The 14980-nt window shown below is 38.4% G+C and overlaps 1 protein-coding gene across 6 annotated transcripts in view; it reads right to left on the bottom strand.

The window, feature by feature from the left end:
• The window catches only part of eif4g1b (eukaryotic translation initiation factor 4 gamma, 1b), a 67876-nt gene that overhangs the window by 25771 nt on the left and 27125 nt on the right, over positions 1-14980 (bottom strand). For 5 of the 6 annotated variants that reach the window (XM_079824319.1, XM_079824316.1, XM_079824318.1 and 2 more), the window contains 5 exons: positions 14531-14615; positions 9999-10138; positions 4554-4646; positions 1681-2992; positions 1284-1366 (listed from right to left, as the gene is read on the bottom strand). In XM_079824319.1, the coding sequence (XP_079680445.1) occupies positions 1284-1366; positions 1681-2992; positions 4554-4646; positions 9999-10138; positions 14531-14615 (1713 nt within the window). Of the gene's footprint in view, positions 1-1283; positions 1367-1680; positions 2993-4553; positions 4647-5007; positions 5205-9998; positions 10139-14530; positions 14616-14980 lie in introns of those variants that run through there. The other variant, XM_079824320.1, reaches the window with a different exon arrangement.

Raw genomic sequence — 14980 nt, forward strand, 5'->3', positions numbered from 1 at the left:
GGTGTTTTTCTGCACATGGGACAGGGCGACTGCACTGTATTAAGGAGAGGATGACCATGTATTGCGAGATTTTGGGGAACAACCTCCTTCCCTCAGTTAGAGCATTGAAGATGGGTCGAGGCTGGGTCTTCCAACATGACAATGACCCGAAGCACAGCCAGGAGAACCAAGGAGTGGCTCTGTAAGAAGCATCTCAAGGTTCTGGCGTGGCCTAGCCAGACTCCAGACCTAAACCCAAAAGAGAATCTTTGGAGGACCTCAAACTCAGGCCAGAAACCTGACTGATCTAGAGAAGATCTGTGTGGAGGAGTGGGCCAAAATCCCTCCTGCAGTGCAAACCTGCTGAACAACTACAGGAAACGTTTGACCTCTGTAATTGCAAACAAAGGCTACTGTACCAAATATTAACATTGATTTTCTCAGGTGTTCAAATACTTATTTGCAGCTGTATCATAAAAATAAATAGTTAAAAAAATCATACATTGTGATTTCTGGATTTTTTAGATTATGTCTCTCAGAGTGGACATGCACCTACGATGACAATTTCAGACCCTCCATGATTTCTAAGTGGGAGAACTTGCAACATAGCAGGGTGTTCAAATACTTATTTACTCACTGTGTGTGTGTGTGTGTGTGTGTGTGTGTGTGTGTGTGTGTGTGTGTGTGTGTGTGTGTGTGTGTGTGTGTGTGTGTGTGTGTGTGTGTGTGTGTGTGTGTGTGTGTGTGTGTGTGTGTGTGTGTGTGTGTGTGTGTGTGTGTGTGTGTGTGTGTGTGTGTGTGTGTGTGTGTGTATATATATATATATATATATATATATATATATATATATATATATATATACATACACATACATATATACATATACACAAATCATAATTCTAACCAGAATAATCACAATTAGACCTTTTTCCCAAATCATGCAGCCCAATAAGACATAAGATCAAAATAATACTAATAATAACAAACAATTGTTATTTTCATTATCCCCATCACTTTTTCACTCAAAATTATAGCTCCGTGCTAAAAGTCAAATCTACAACATTTTACTGAGGGGTTGAATTTTGCACTACGAGTGAACTCTGTATTTTCAAAACGCCTGTAAATGGTTAAAAGATGTTTAATCTGGGATTCTCATCGCTCACTGCACTGCAAGTTGTGTTGCATAAAAGCATGTGCCAAAAGTACACCACGAACAGGCCTTGGGCTGACTGTGCTATTGTTCTTCAATGAATACAGAGAGAAGCTGTTTGTGGGCATAAAACAGTCGGCGTTCTTCTACACACCTCTTTGAAGGCATCAAGAAGATCTCCCGCCTCCTTCTTGTTCAGGTCTTTCATTTTTCTCTTCTTCTTTGGCACAGAAAGTGCTGCAAATACACAAACACAGACCGAGTATGAAGACATATAAACAGACAGCGTGGCTGCATCAAATTCCAACAGAGGAAAGAGGAGCTTCAGGCCAGAAACAAACACGATTAAACGTTATAAGATCGTGATTTTCCTCTTGACAGAATCATACCGAAGCATTCAGATCTGTGTTTTTCAACCACAAAGTGTCGTTATTTCTGTGTTAAAGTAATTAAAACGATCACAGAAGTACTGGGATAGAAGTAGTATTGTTGTAAACAACTACTGAAATAAACAAATACTAAAATAACACCGTCTTATGAACTGCCTTTACCTTGTAAAGTACTCTCGGAGGGTGTGGTCTGTGTAGTGGGCGTGTCCTCTCGTTCTTCTGTCGGAGGGGGCGTGGCTTTAGGAACACACGCAACAACCTCTGAAGGGGCGGTGGCTTCCCTCAAAAGTGGCTCAGGGGTTTCCTTGGCAGCGAGTGAAGGTGTTTCCTTGACGACAAGCGGAGTTTCCAGGACTTGTTTAGTCGGTGTCTCCTTGACAACAGTCTCCTGTGCAAGGGCTTCCGCATCAACCGCTGTAGGCGCTTCCTTGGCAACCACAGGGACGGTTGCCTTGGCGATAGGAGCAGGGGTCGCCTTGGCGACCGGAGCGGGGGTCTCCTTTACGTCAGGAGCGGCGGTCTCCTTGACGACAGGAGCGGCGGTCTCCTTGACGACAGGAGCGGCGGTCTCCTTGACGACAGGAACATGTGTTTCCTTGACGACAGGAACAGGGGTCTCCTTAACGACTGGAACAGGGGTCTCCTTGACGACTGAAACATGTGTTTCCTTGACGACAGGAACAGGGGTCTCCTTGACGACTGAAACAGGGGTCTCCTTGACAACTGGAGCAGGGGTCTCCTTGACGACTGGAACAGGGGTCTCCTTGACGACTGGAACAGGGGTCTCTTTGACGACTGGAACAGGGGTCTCCTTGACGACTGGAACAGGTGTCTCCTTGACGACTGGAACAGGTGTCTCCTTGACGACAGGAACAGGTGTCTCCTTGACGACAGGAACAGGGGTCTCCTTGACGATAGGAACAGGGGTCTCCTTGACAACCAGAGGAATAGGCTCCTTGACAACTGGAGGAGTAGGCTCCTTAAAAACAGGAGCTGGCACTTCCTTAACAACCGCAACAGGGGTCTCCTTGACAACCTGAGGAGGAACAGTCCTATCAGGGATTTCCGTAGTAACCGGTGGTGCTTCTTTAGTGACGTCCGGCTCAGCAATAGGGCTGATGTCTCTTGCTGGGACTCCGTTGAACAGCTGGAGCTCTTCCGGTTGCACTATTGGGGATTCCAGCGCAGGCTCTGCCCGGGGGGCGGGGACAGGAAGCGCTACAGTCATAGGCCCCTCCTCTTTGCTCTTGGTGGGTGTGGCTTCTGCACCATTAGAGGGGGGCGGTTCCACCATAGTGGGTGTCACATGGCCTTCGTCTGCAGGTGCTAGGGGCGGAGCATCTACCGTATCACTTATGGGACTGGTAGGGGGCGGAGTCGACGGGGTGTCGGGAAACGGGCTTTCACCTGGAGGGATGGGAAACTCCGCCCTGGTTGTCATGATGACCACAGGTGTGGCGTTGTCACCGTTGGGCTTTGTTAAGGAAATAATACAAATTAATTCTATATTATTCATATGAAATATCAGAAAACAGATTATCAATGTCACAGCTTCGATTTAAATATACTTATGATTAAATATGATTCTGAATCATTAAATGCCATTGAGCTTTACAACAGCTAATCATTGTTTGAAGATAATGTTAAATAAAACAAAATAGAAAAACAATTCTCAGTGACTTTTTTTTTTACTTCATCCAAATGGTACGAAACAAACAGTCACACTAGTAAAAGTTACAGAACATTTAGTCATTTAGCAGACGCTTATATCCAAAGCGACTTACAAAGGAGAGCAATAGAAGCCACTAAAACAGTTAAGGGCAACAATATACAAGTTTTAACAAGTCTTGGTTAATCTAGCACAGAACACATAGGACAGAACAATTATTATTTTTATTTTTTTGACCCAGGACGCGAGCAGCACCAAAGGGTTAAATCGGGTAATTTTTTTGACCAGCACACGACCAGCACCAAAGGGTTAATTTCTGTCCGGCACACGAGCAACACCAAAGGGTTAATTCCGGTCATTTCTGACCAGCACACGAACCGCACCAAAATGTTAATTTCAGTCATTTTTGACCCGGCACACGAGCAACACCAAAATGTTAATTTCTGTAATTTCTGCTCGGCACACGAGCAACACCAAAGGGTTAATTCCGGTCGTTTCTGACCAGCACGAGCAACACCAAAATGTTAATTTCAGTCATTTTTGACCCGGCACGCGAGCAGCACTAAAGGGTTAATTTCTGTAATTTCTGCCCGGCACACGAGCAACACCAAAGGGTTAATTCCGGTCATTTCTGACCAGCACACGAACAGCACCAAAATGTTAATTTCAGTCATTTTTGACCCGGCACGCGAGCAGCACCAAAATGTTAATTTCTGTAATTTCTGTCCGGCACACGAGCAACACCAAAGGGTTAATTCCGGTCGTTTCTGACCAGCACGAGCAACACCAAAATGTTAATTTCAGTAATTTTTGACCCGGCACGCGAGCAGCACCAAAGGGTTAATTCCGGTATTTTTTTTGACCGGCACACGAGCAACACCAAAGGGTTATTTTGGATTATTTTTGACCAGAACACAAGCAGCACCAAAGGGTTAATTTGGATTGTTTTTGACCGGCACACAAGCAGCACCAGACGGTCAATTTTTGACTGGCACACGAGAAGCACCAGAGGGTTAATTTTGGTATTTTTTTACCGGCACACAAACAGCACCAAAGGGTTAATTTGGATTATTTTTGACTGGCACACGAGCAGCACCAAAGGGTTAACTCCAAAATAGAGCTCTCTAAAATAAATGTTTAATGTCCTAGATTATCGGACAGGCTGTCAGTTCATAAAATGAGCTGTTCTTTCACAGGTAAATCACGACGCAAAACATGTCATGATGACAATATCCCAACATATAATTGCATGTAGTTAAATTAAATTCGCATCAGTATTGATGGCAAATGTGACTCAATGAAAGCAATTTGGTGCTGTAAGTCATGAGGGTGTGTAAAGTGGAGCATTCAGGTGTGTGCAGGTTACCTGTGGAGGTGTCGGTGTCAAGCCACTGCGACCTCCTGACATGATCTCTTCTGTGATGTCTCGACCTCCCTGATTAGGGTCTCTGATCCTGATCTACAGGGAAAACACGACTCGAGTTAACATGCAGCACATGGGAAAGACGATATGAACAACAGGAAAACAACAACAGCGAGTGATTAAATCCAAGAAGCATTTATCAGTGCTGTAAGAGACAAAATATGCGGTGAATGTCTCTGGCAGACACGCACGCACACCATGGAGCACCTTATAAAGAAGAGAATGCACAAGAGCCTGGAAAACTTTCACATGGCCTCTTAAAACTCTCACAAACTCAAAGCAGTCTGTCTGTCCAACTTATCTATCACAATGAATTATATATTGGCTTACCAGTTCAACGAGACAAACACCCCCCCCCCCCCACACACACACACGCATGAGACAGCACATTCCCTACCTTCCTCCCCTCGGACGGAGAGGTTGAGCTCTGCTAGGCCCGGCTCATCCTGGGGCTGTAGTTTAAACTCAGCCTAACTCGGACACACTAAACAGGGCAGCACAGTCACACACGGCCTGGGCCAACGTGGGCCTCAAACTCTCTCTCACGTACAGGAGAGTAGGGAAGGAAAAACAGTGTGAGAGAGAGAGAGAGAGAGAGAGAGAGAGAGTTCAGCCTTGTGAAACGAGTGCACAGGAATGTGGAACGCCCACCACACTGAACACAGAGAGAGAGAGAGAGAGAGAGAGAGCGAGAGAGAGCGAGAGAGAGCGAGAGAGAGAGAGAGAGAGAGAGAGAGAGAGCGAGAGAGAGAGAGAGAGAGAGAGAGAGAGAGAGAGAGGGGTGGAGACTGAGAGCCACGTGGAGCCCTAGAACTGAACCCACTGACTTTCATCAGTTTGTTTGAGAATACCAAAAATGAAAATAAAATGGACTTATAAAAAAGCATTTACTCCAAATAAAGCTCAATCAAAAATACATATTTAATGGCAAATATGTTGTAGATTTGCAATCAATTCAGACAGTAAATACAGTAAAAAAGACTCGGCAAATGTTTCTCAATGAAAGCAATATTGTGTTTCATTCATTATATAATGCAACAGTTTGTTTCATCTCACACACACACACACACACACACACACACACACACACACACACACACACACACACACACACACACACACACACACACACACACACACACACACACACACACACACACACACACACACACACACACACACACACACACACACACACACACACACACACACACACACACACACACACACACACACACACACACACACCTCTCTCTTTCCCCCGCCTCTCTTCCTTCCACAACTTTCTCTCAGTTTCTATTCCTCTGAAATGTAATCTCACTGACGGAGCGAATGCGAGACACGGGAACTCAAAGTCCAGTGCAGTTTCCCAGCTGTGAGCTCCCAGAGAGCCTGATAACAGCGCAAACACACACTCAACACATCCACCACTGAAGCGCTGATGCTCCAGTGTCTTCGGTGAAATGACCTTTAACCGGCTGTGGAAATATAGCATCCGTTACAACAGGACCAATGCATTTTTTGTGGTGATGCCACTGCTTAAAGTCACCATGAAATCAAAATGGACAATTCATGGAATAATCACTGTGTTTATAATAAATGATTCATCCGTGCACATCATTATTGTGTTAAATTCATGTTCACATGATTCATGTTACAAACAGTCTGTGATTCACTCATGTGTCCGTATCCATTATTTAATTTGGTTTAAAGAGTCATATTATTTGGTTATGGCCGTAACAGAGAGTTATAATCCATGAACCAAACCAAACAGCTTTGAGGTGAATCACAACATAACTTAGTACTTTAAAAACAGTAATAAAGCTAAAAGTATTTTCTTAGTTAATACTTTATTTAAAGTATAGAAACACTGCAGCATACGTTTACTGCAAGATAACCAGATGTGTACAAATATGTAGGGGCCTATGAGTTTTGTCTTATTAATTAATTTTTCTTAGATTCAGTTTTTCCCTGTTTAATATTTTTGGGACTTTTTTTTTTAATGGTTAAATTAAATGTTTCTAAACAAAAAGCATGTCTAATTAATTAAAATCATTATTTATCAACAATTTGTTAAAAGTTTAACAAAAATGACATGTTTAGGGCCCAATGAAATGCGTTTTATTTTTCTTCTCAAATTCCATTTGAATTTTTAACAAATTCTGTTGTGTATATTAATTATTCTGGCCATCCAAATGTGTCAAAAACGTGCTTCACATAAAATAACAAAGTTTTAATAACCCCTTTTTCATATTTTTATTAGTGTTAGTATTATTATTACATTGGGACATAAATATATTACTGTTGTACAGTAGAATTTAGCTATGTCATCATATAAAGTTAAACAGGACTTTTATTTTGACTCTGAGTTTCTGTGTGTTTATGATATTATGATGATAGAAACGGTGAAATGCTGATGAAGTGACTCTGGAGATGAAGTTCATGTGTTCATGTCAGACATAATTCAACCTATTTTTAATTTAGTCTTAGTCTTATGCCAAATGTCCTTGTTAGTTTTAGTCCTATTTAGTCATCCACATATTGTTAGTCAAGTGTTAGTTAGTCTAAAAGTCTCGTCATTTTAGTCTAGTTTTAGTCAAAAGAAAACTCAATATATTGTGTGGCAAAATAAGTTACATAAAATACATATAACCTGCATAATGTGCCACAACACCACAGCTGACCGGTTGATTTACCTAAAATCAGCATTAGCTTATGAGACGATGGGCGCAAATATCGATTTCGATCTTGATTCAGTATGAATTCATATGTATATACTCTACTGTACATTAGGAAAAATAAGTTTGCCTTTTAGCACCATTTTTAACTTTTTTGGGGGTTAAATTATATTTGCTTGCATTCATTACTATTCACTATTATTAACATTTAAAAATTTCACAAATAAGTACGTTTGAGCGACTAGAATGTGTATTGATTAAAGAGCCATACAGGCACCTATAGTGGGTAATGGCATTACAAGTGAAAAATGTTATTTTCCCAGCCACAAAATGACTCTAATTTGCCTCTTTGCATTGGAATTCTCTATTTAAACCTTAATTACTACACTAATTGTAATATAAATAATACAAATATTAGATTTTTTTTTAAAGTGGTCATTAATGAAAAAGATCAAAAGATCTCAAAATATTCAATAAATATTATTGAACTAAAATTTAGGCTATTTATTTTTAAAATAGTTAAGGTGTATGGTCACATTTGACCACCAATGAGTATAAGTGTGACTAATTAGTAAGGAATACTTGAGGACAAGAACAATATTAACATTAATGTTCACAATGTTGCATCTCTACCACTCTCCATAATAAAATGATACTGTAAATGTGGCTGATGTAATAATCAATGCACACTTGCTGTACTGTTTACCAAAAATTGCCGCAAACACCTGTATAGTGTATCCGTGGCTTAAGCCAAACTCTTTCAGAATATTTTGAACAGCTGAATATTCATCTCATGATGAAAAAGTAGAGACGATTGTAGACGGAAATGAAGAGAGATTTTATCTCAATTTTTATTTTAAACATTTTAGTCTCGTCTTTTTTCGTCAACAATAATGCATGTTAATTTAGTCTTAGTCAGCGTTTTTGGACAGTGGTGCAGTCTCGTCTTCATCATGGAAAAAAAGGTCGTTGACGAACATATTTAGTCTCGTCTTAACTTAAATGAACACTATTCGATGCTCATAAACTCATTAGTCATCTAGAAAAATAGCTATAGAAAGGGGGTACCTTGCTAAATATATGCACTCACATAATCCTTATACTTTTACTTAACCTGTTGTCTACATAAAATGGAAGGAGCTAAAAATGAAATCGAACACCAGCCATATAATTGCATGTGAAAAGCTGCATTTCACCAAATGATCCGCTCCGATATTACTAATGAACAAAAGAGGATGCATGAGGCCAAATTATACTCAGTGGCCAACTGATGGATGAAAATGCAATACAATGAAAAGGAGGGCAGATGTGACAACACATGACAAAATTAAAACACGTTTATTATTTTGTGGCACTTAAATAATTTCCCCATATGGGAGCCAATGGCTCATTAATTTATTTATTTTTTGTCTGGAGCCCTGCAACTGCTTTATAAAAACCCAATGCTTTCCTTTAGGAGATGAGCTCAGAACATATTCAGCTCTGAGAGGGACAAACCAAAAGCTTTTAAAGGGTTAATTCACCCAAAAATGAAAATTCTGTCATTAATTCCTCACCCTCATGTGGTTGGACACCCGTCAGACCTCCGTTCATCTTCAGACACAAATGAAGATATTTTAGTGTAAAGCTGATGCTGAGAAAGGCTTCAGATAGGCCTCCATTGGCATTCAGTACATTTACACTCACAAGACCCATAAAAGGCACTAAAAACGCCGTTACAAAGTCCATCTCACCACAGTGACTCTACAGTAATTTTTACGAAGCAACGACAATAGTTTTTGTGAGCAAAAAAAAATCAAAATAACACCTTTATCCAGCTTGTTCTTGTCTTCCGTGTGTGTCTCCACGACGCATGCGTGAGAATATGAGCAGATCCGGCGTTCAGACACATGACCCAGAAGAGATTTGTTTACAAGCAGAGGAAGACGCGCGTATCTCAGCTGTTGAATTCTACATTGATCGTGCTTTAGGTCTCGGTGTAGTTCTCAAAATCGGGCTTAAGTGTGCATTTCATGGATTCCCGAACGCCGGCGCTACGTCATATTCTCGCGCATGCGTCGTGAAGACACACACGGAAGACAAGAACAAGTTGGCTAAAGGTGTTATTTTGATTTTTTTTTGCACACAAAAATTACTGTAGAGTCACTGTGGTGAGATGGACTTTGTAACGGCGTTTTAAGTGCCTTTTATGGGTCTTGTGAGTGTAAATGTACTGAATGCCAATGGAGGCCTATCTGAAGCCTTTCTCAGCATCAGCTTTACACTAAAATATCTTCATTTGTGTCTGAAGATGAACGGAGGTCTGACGGGTGTCCAACGACATGAGGGTGAGTAATTAATGACAGAATTTTCATTTTTGGGTGAACTAACCCTTTAAAGATGTATTGAAAACACAAGCACAGCAGGCCTTCAGCATGTGTGCCAATGATGAAAGAACAGCATTCAGGTTAGATCTTCGCTCACTGCACATAAATGCCTTCCCAGAGAAACAGTCATCTCAAAGACCGGATTTGGTCCGTTTGCGGCAGTTAAAGAGGCATGACATTAACAAATTAAGACATACGGCTCACTAAAATGATTGCCGAGCAAAATAATACACAGCAATATTTTCTGGTACTATAAGAGATGCAAGTAAAAATGTGAAGAAATCTCAAAACACATTCACACAAAGAACACTGAGGCTGTAGATGTGTGTCGATTCATGCCTTACCGGCTTGCGTTCCCGTCTGGGCGGAGCTTGCTGCTGTTGAGGGGGAGGAGCCTGTTGCTGCTGGGGGGCGGGGTTCATAATAACAGGCGCAGGGGCAACAGGGGGCGTGAACTGGGGCTGAGCAGGGTAATACGCCCCGGCTGGAAGAAACACGCAAGAGAAAAATATCTTACAAGGGGTTATATCAGTTTAGTATTAGTGTGATATCACACAATTCAGAATTCGGAACATCACGTGAAAGAGAAAAAACGGCAAGAGCGAAGCACACTTTAATGAATCTTAGGTCACTTGAGGTGAAAACCTCATAAGTTAACAACACTGTCAACACACATACATACACACAACACCTTCAGCAAACACACAATCTGTCACAGCCAAATTTATATTTGACCTGCACACCCTCAGGAAACAACCACTGCTCTCATCTACACGCTGGTGGGCTGTACAATAGAGTCGTTTTAAAGTCCTTAATGTCCACGGTTCAGCCAAAAACAAACATTCTGCCATTATTTACTTCCTTTCTCGTCATTCCAACCCTGTGATATTAAATACAGCAGCTCTTATCCACAACACAACAGGTCATTGTGATCACGACACCAAAAATAAGGATTAAAAGGATCATGACATGGATTTTAATATGATCCGTTTTAAAGGCGTGGCTCCTTTAAGGCTGGTCAGTAAACGCCCACTGTTATGATTGGCTAACGTCATTGCATAGGAAACCGTATCAACGCCCACTTGCTATTGAAAACATCCAATTAAAACAGTCATTCTCAAACAAAGCATTATGAAACGTATGGTTTGTGAGGCGGTCAGATCCAGCACAGTCGCTGCTTCATCTGTCGACACAGGTTTCTTAGCGAACTCTGCATTACGCTGAGCCTCGTTCACAAAACAAAATGCTCCGAACAAACATATAATCCTCCGACTCGACCCAGGACGCCATTAAAACAAACCATCCACTTGTTTCCGTCGCTAGGATCTTCTGAAGTCTGCACAGAGACGCAAATGTCACATCGCCGTTAAGAGACTGAGCGCCAGTGGGCGGGGCCTGTGGAGTGATGATGACATCACAGATCTCACAATATCAAAACGAGCTGTTTTTGGCGCTTGACTAAATGAATGCTTTGTTTATAATGAGGAGGATGTTTTAAGTTCTGACACTTACAGGATGTTTTAATGGTACAAAGACTCTTATATGACAAAAGATCAAGAGAAATATGATTTATCATAACCCTTTAAAGTAGTTCATATGACTCCCATGTAGTTCATAAGACATATGATGCTGTTGAATGCTGAAATATTAGTTGTTGTTTTTTTGTTAATGGAATTAAACCTGAAATAACAAATTATACATTTAAGATGAAAAACTTGAAATACTAAAATGACAAAACTGATTTTTTTTGTGTTCATTTATAAATATTTAAATAATATGTTTAATATATATTTTTAAATAATAATTACTGTTTTGTATATGGTTAAGTGAAACGTGATTTGATTTGGGAAAAATTATAATAATAAAACATTTAAATATTAATTAAATAAAGACAAAAACTAAAAATATAAAAATTATAGCTAATTCAAAATTAATAAATGCTGAAATAAAATAACATTATGAATGGTCATAGCATACAATTTAATTGTGCATATTTATTCCATTTTAATCTATTGCATATTATGTTTTATTATTTTTTATTAACATTTTAACTACTTTAATTAAAATGTTGGATGAAAAATTTTGTAATCAATGAAAAACAAGTTGAAAAAATAAAGTTGAAATACTAAAATTACTAAAAAATAAAATGAAGCCAATTAGAAATATTTAAATAATAATTATTGGAACGGCGCAAGATTTTCAAATTACGGTTTAGTATATGGTTAAGTGAAAAGTGATGAAAACTGAAAATCTAAATCTAATTCAAAATAAAATAACATTATGAATGGTGCTGATTATGTACAATTGAATTGTGCATATTTATTCCATTTTAATCTATTGCATATTATATATTTTTATTTATATTTTAACTACATTACAAAAATCTGTCTATGCAAAACAAATGTCAAAAGTAGTACATTACTATTTAAAGGAAATTAATAAAGAGGAAAAACTCCGGTCATATGGTCACTTTTAAGTGCTCTGATTGGTTGTTTCTTTCTTTAGTCACTCAACTCGCATTACTGAGGGAGCATTGTTGACCAGAGCGAGGCGAGACTAAATATAGTCAAAACCCACAGACAGACAGACGGACAGACAGAGGACTGTAACCCAGAGAAATCAGTGTCACATACCCTCAGAGCTTCTGCCGGACGCCCTGTTGCCCATGATCCCCTCTCGATACTTTCACCTCTACACTCAACTCCTCCCTCGTCTAACCTGCCCTGCCTGTCTGTCTGCGGCGCCGCAGGTCAGTGAGACACACACTGAGGATGGACGTGAGACAGATTTGATCCGCTGAACGTGCGCTGTTGCTGGTGGGGGTTTGACTAAAATAACACCCGGCTCCTACCAGACACATCACTTCCACAAGCAGAGAGAGCGGGCGCTGATAGACAGAGCTCTGCTCCAGGCAGGGTGTGCTCAGACACTTCAGGACACACACACACACACACTTAAAAGGTCACTTTTGACATTTGTGACAGCGCCAACCACAGGACGGGAGGCATCCGAAATACACATGAGAATAACCTCAGACAAGAGAGGCTGGGACACATCATTCAATCAATACATTAATAAACAAATACATAAAAAAATAAATGAAATACAATGAAAGAAACTTAAAATACATAAAAAGAAAAAAAAAATACATTAATTAATAAACTTAAATAAATATATAAGAGAAATAAAGAACAAGAAATACATAAAGATACAAATGGAAATAAATTTAAATATATAAATAGAGATAAATAATAAATTAAAGAAAATAAAGAAAGAAAGCAAAAGAAGAAAGAAACTTAAAAACATAAAAAGAAAGAACAATTAATAAATTAATTAATTCAATTCAATTAAAATAAATAAAGAGAAAGAAAGAAAGAACAAGAAAGATAGATACAAATGGAAAGAAATTTAAATATATAAATAGAAATAAAGAATAAATTAATTCAATTAAAGAAAATAAAGAAAAAACAATAAATAAAGAAAGTGAAAGAAAGAAAGAAACTTAAATATATAAAAAAGAAAGAACATAATACATTAATTAATATAATTAAATTAAATAAAGAGAAATAAAGAACAAGAAAGAAAGAAAGAAAGAAAGAAAGAAAGAAAGAAACTTAAAAACATAAGAAAGAACAATTAATAAATTAATTAATACAATTAAATAAAATAAAGAAAGAGAAAGAAAGAACAAGAAAGAAAGAAAGAAAGAGAAACAAATGGAAAGAAATTTAAACATAAACAGAAATAAAGAATAAATTAATTAAATTAAAGAAAATAAAGAAAGAACAGTAAATAAAGAAAGAAAGCAAAAGAAAGAAAGAAATTTAAATATACATAAAACGAAAAAACATACAATACATTAATTAATACAATTAAATAAAATAAATAAAGAGAATAAAGTAGAAATAAAGAACAAATAATACATTTGTTACATAATAAATAAACAAATAACCGTAAATAAAGAAAGCAAAAGAAAAAAAGAAAGAACAAAAAATAAATAATTAAATAAAATAAAGAGAAATAAAGAACAAGAAAAAAAAGAAAGATACAAATGGAAAATGTATATTTAAATGTTTAATTTGAAATAAAGAACAATAAATTAATTAAATTAAAGAAAATAAATAAAATGAATAAAGAACAGTAAATAAATAAAGAAAGCGATAAAAAGAAAGAAAGATGGTAAGACACTCAAATAAATCAAATTAAATAAAAGAAAAATAAAGAACAAGAAATAGAAAAAAAGAAAGAAATTGAAATTAAGAACAAATAAATTAATTAAATCAAAGAGAATAAATAAATAAAAGAAATAAAGAACAGTAAAGAAAGAAAGTGAAAGAAAGGGAAAAAACAAATACATAAATAGAAAGAACGGATAATAAATCAATTCATAAGATGAAATAAAAGAAAAGAAAGAAAGAGCGGTAAACAACAGAATAAGACAAAGAATGACAAGCAAACAAAAGAAACACAAAACAAAGGGAGAAACGACTACTGGAAATCTACCGCTGTCAGCCGCTCTCTTTACAATCAAACGGTTTCTGTCACTGTACCTTTAAGACATCTATATATTAATGAGCCCTGCCTTCTGCATAAGTGTTGATGCGTAAATGTGGGCGGTCTTATGTTAATGTGCTCAGGGTCGTGACGACATAACCATGGCGATTCGGAACAATAACAACAACAAACTGTTCTCAAACTGTTTTCAGTCAACAACAAAATCAGTTGAATATTGAATCAAGTTGATTCATATTCGCATAGTGATGATTCTCACTAAGAGATGCTGAAAAATTATTTCCCACTAGGAGGAGCACGCACACACACACACACACACACACACACACGTGGATTTCCTGCTTCCTCTCTCCGTACTACATACCGTAATCAGCCGGGCTTGTGCCGGGGTAGAAACCAGGAGAACCGGCCACCTGATACTGCTGAGGGGTCACGTATGAGGGACGGTACTGGCAGAGAAACACAGAGAGAGGGGTGTGTGTTACTGCACTGACTCATCAAAAACACACACACACACACACACACACACACTCCATTTGAGGTTTGAAGTCAAGCCCCATTTCAGGCCATTTTTCTCTCTTCCCAACAACCCTCCCCCCCTTTTTAGTGTTGCACAATTAGGAACGGTACAGATGGTCAGCTGACCGGGACATAGTTTAAAAAGGGGAGGGGTTGTCAGCAGAATCAATACACTGAAGAGTGTGTGTGTGTGTTGTGTGTAGTGTTGTTTTTGGCGGCCTGTTTTCATTTTAGTTTTAGTCTAGTCTTTGTGTCAAGCTGTCATTTTAGTTTTTATTAGTTTTAGTCATAGTCA

This window comes from Gobio gobio (assembly GCF_949357685.1).
Source record: "Gobio gobio genome assembly, chromosome: 8".
Lineage (NCBI taxonomy): Eukaryota > Metazoa > Chordata > Actinopteri > Cypriniformes > Gobionidae > Gobio > Gobio gobio.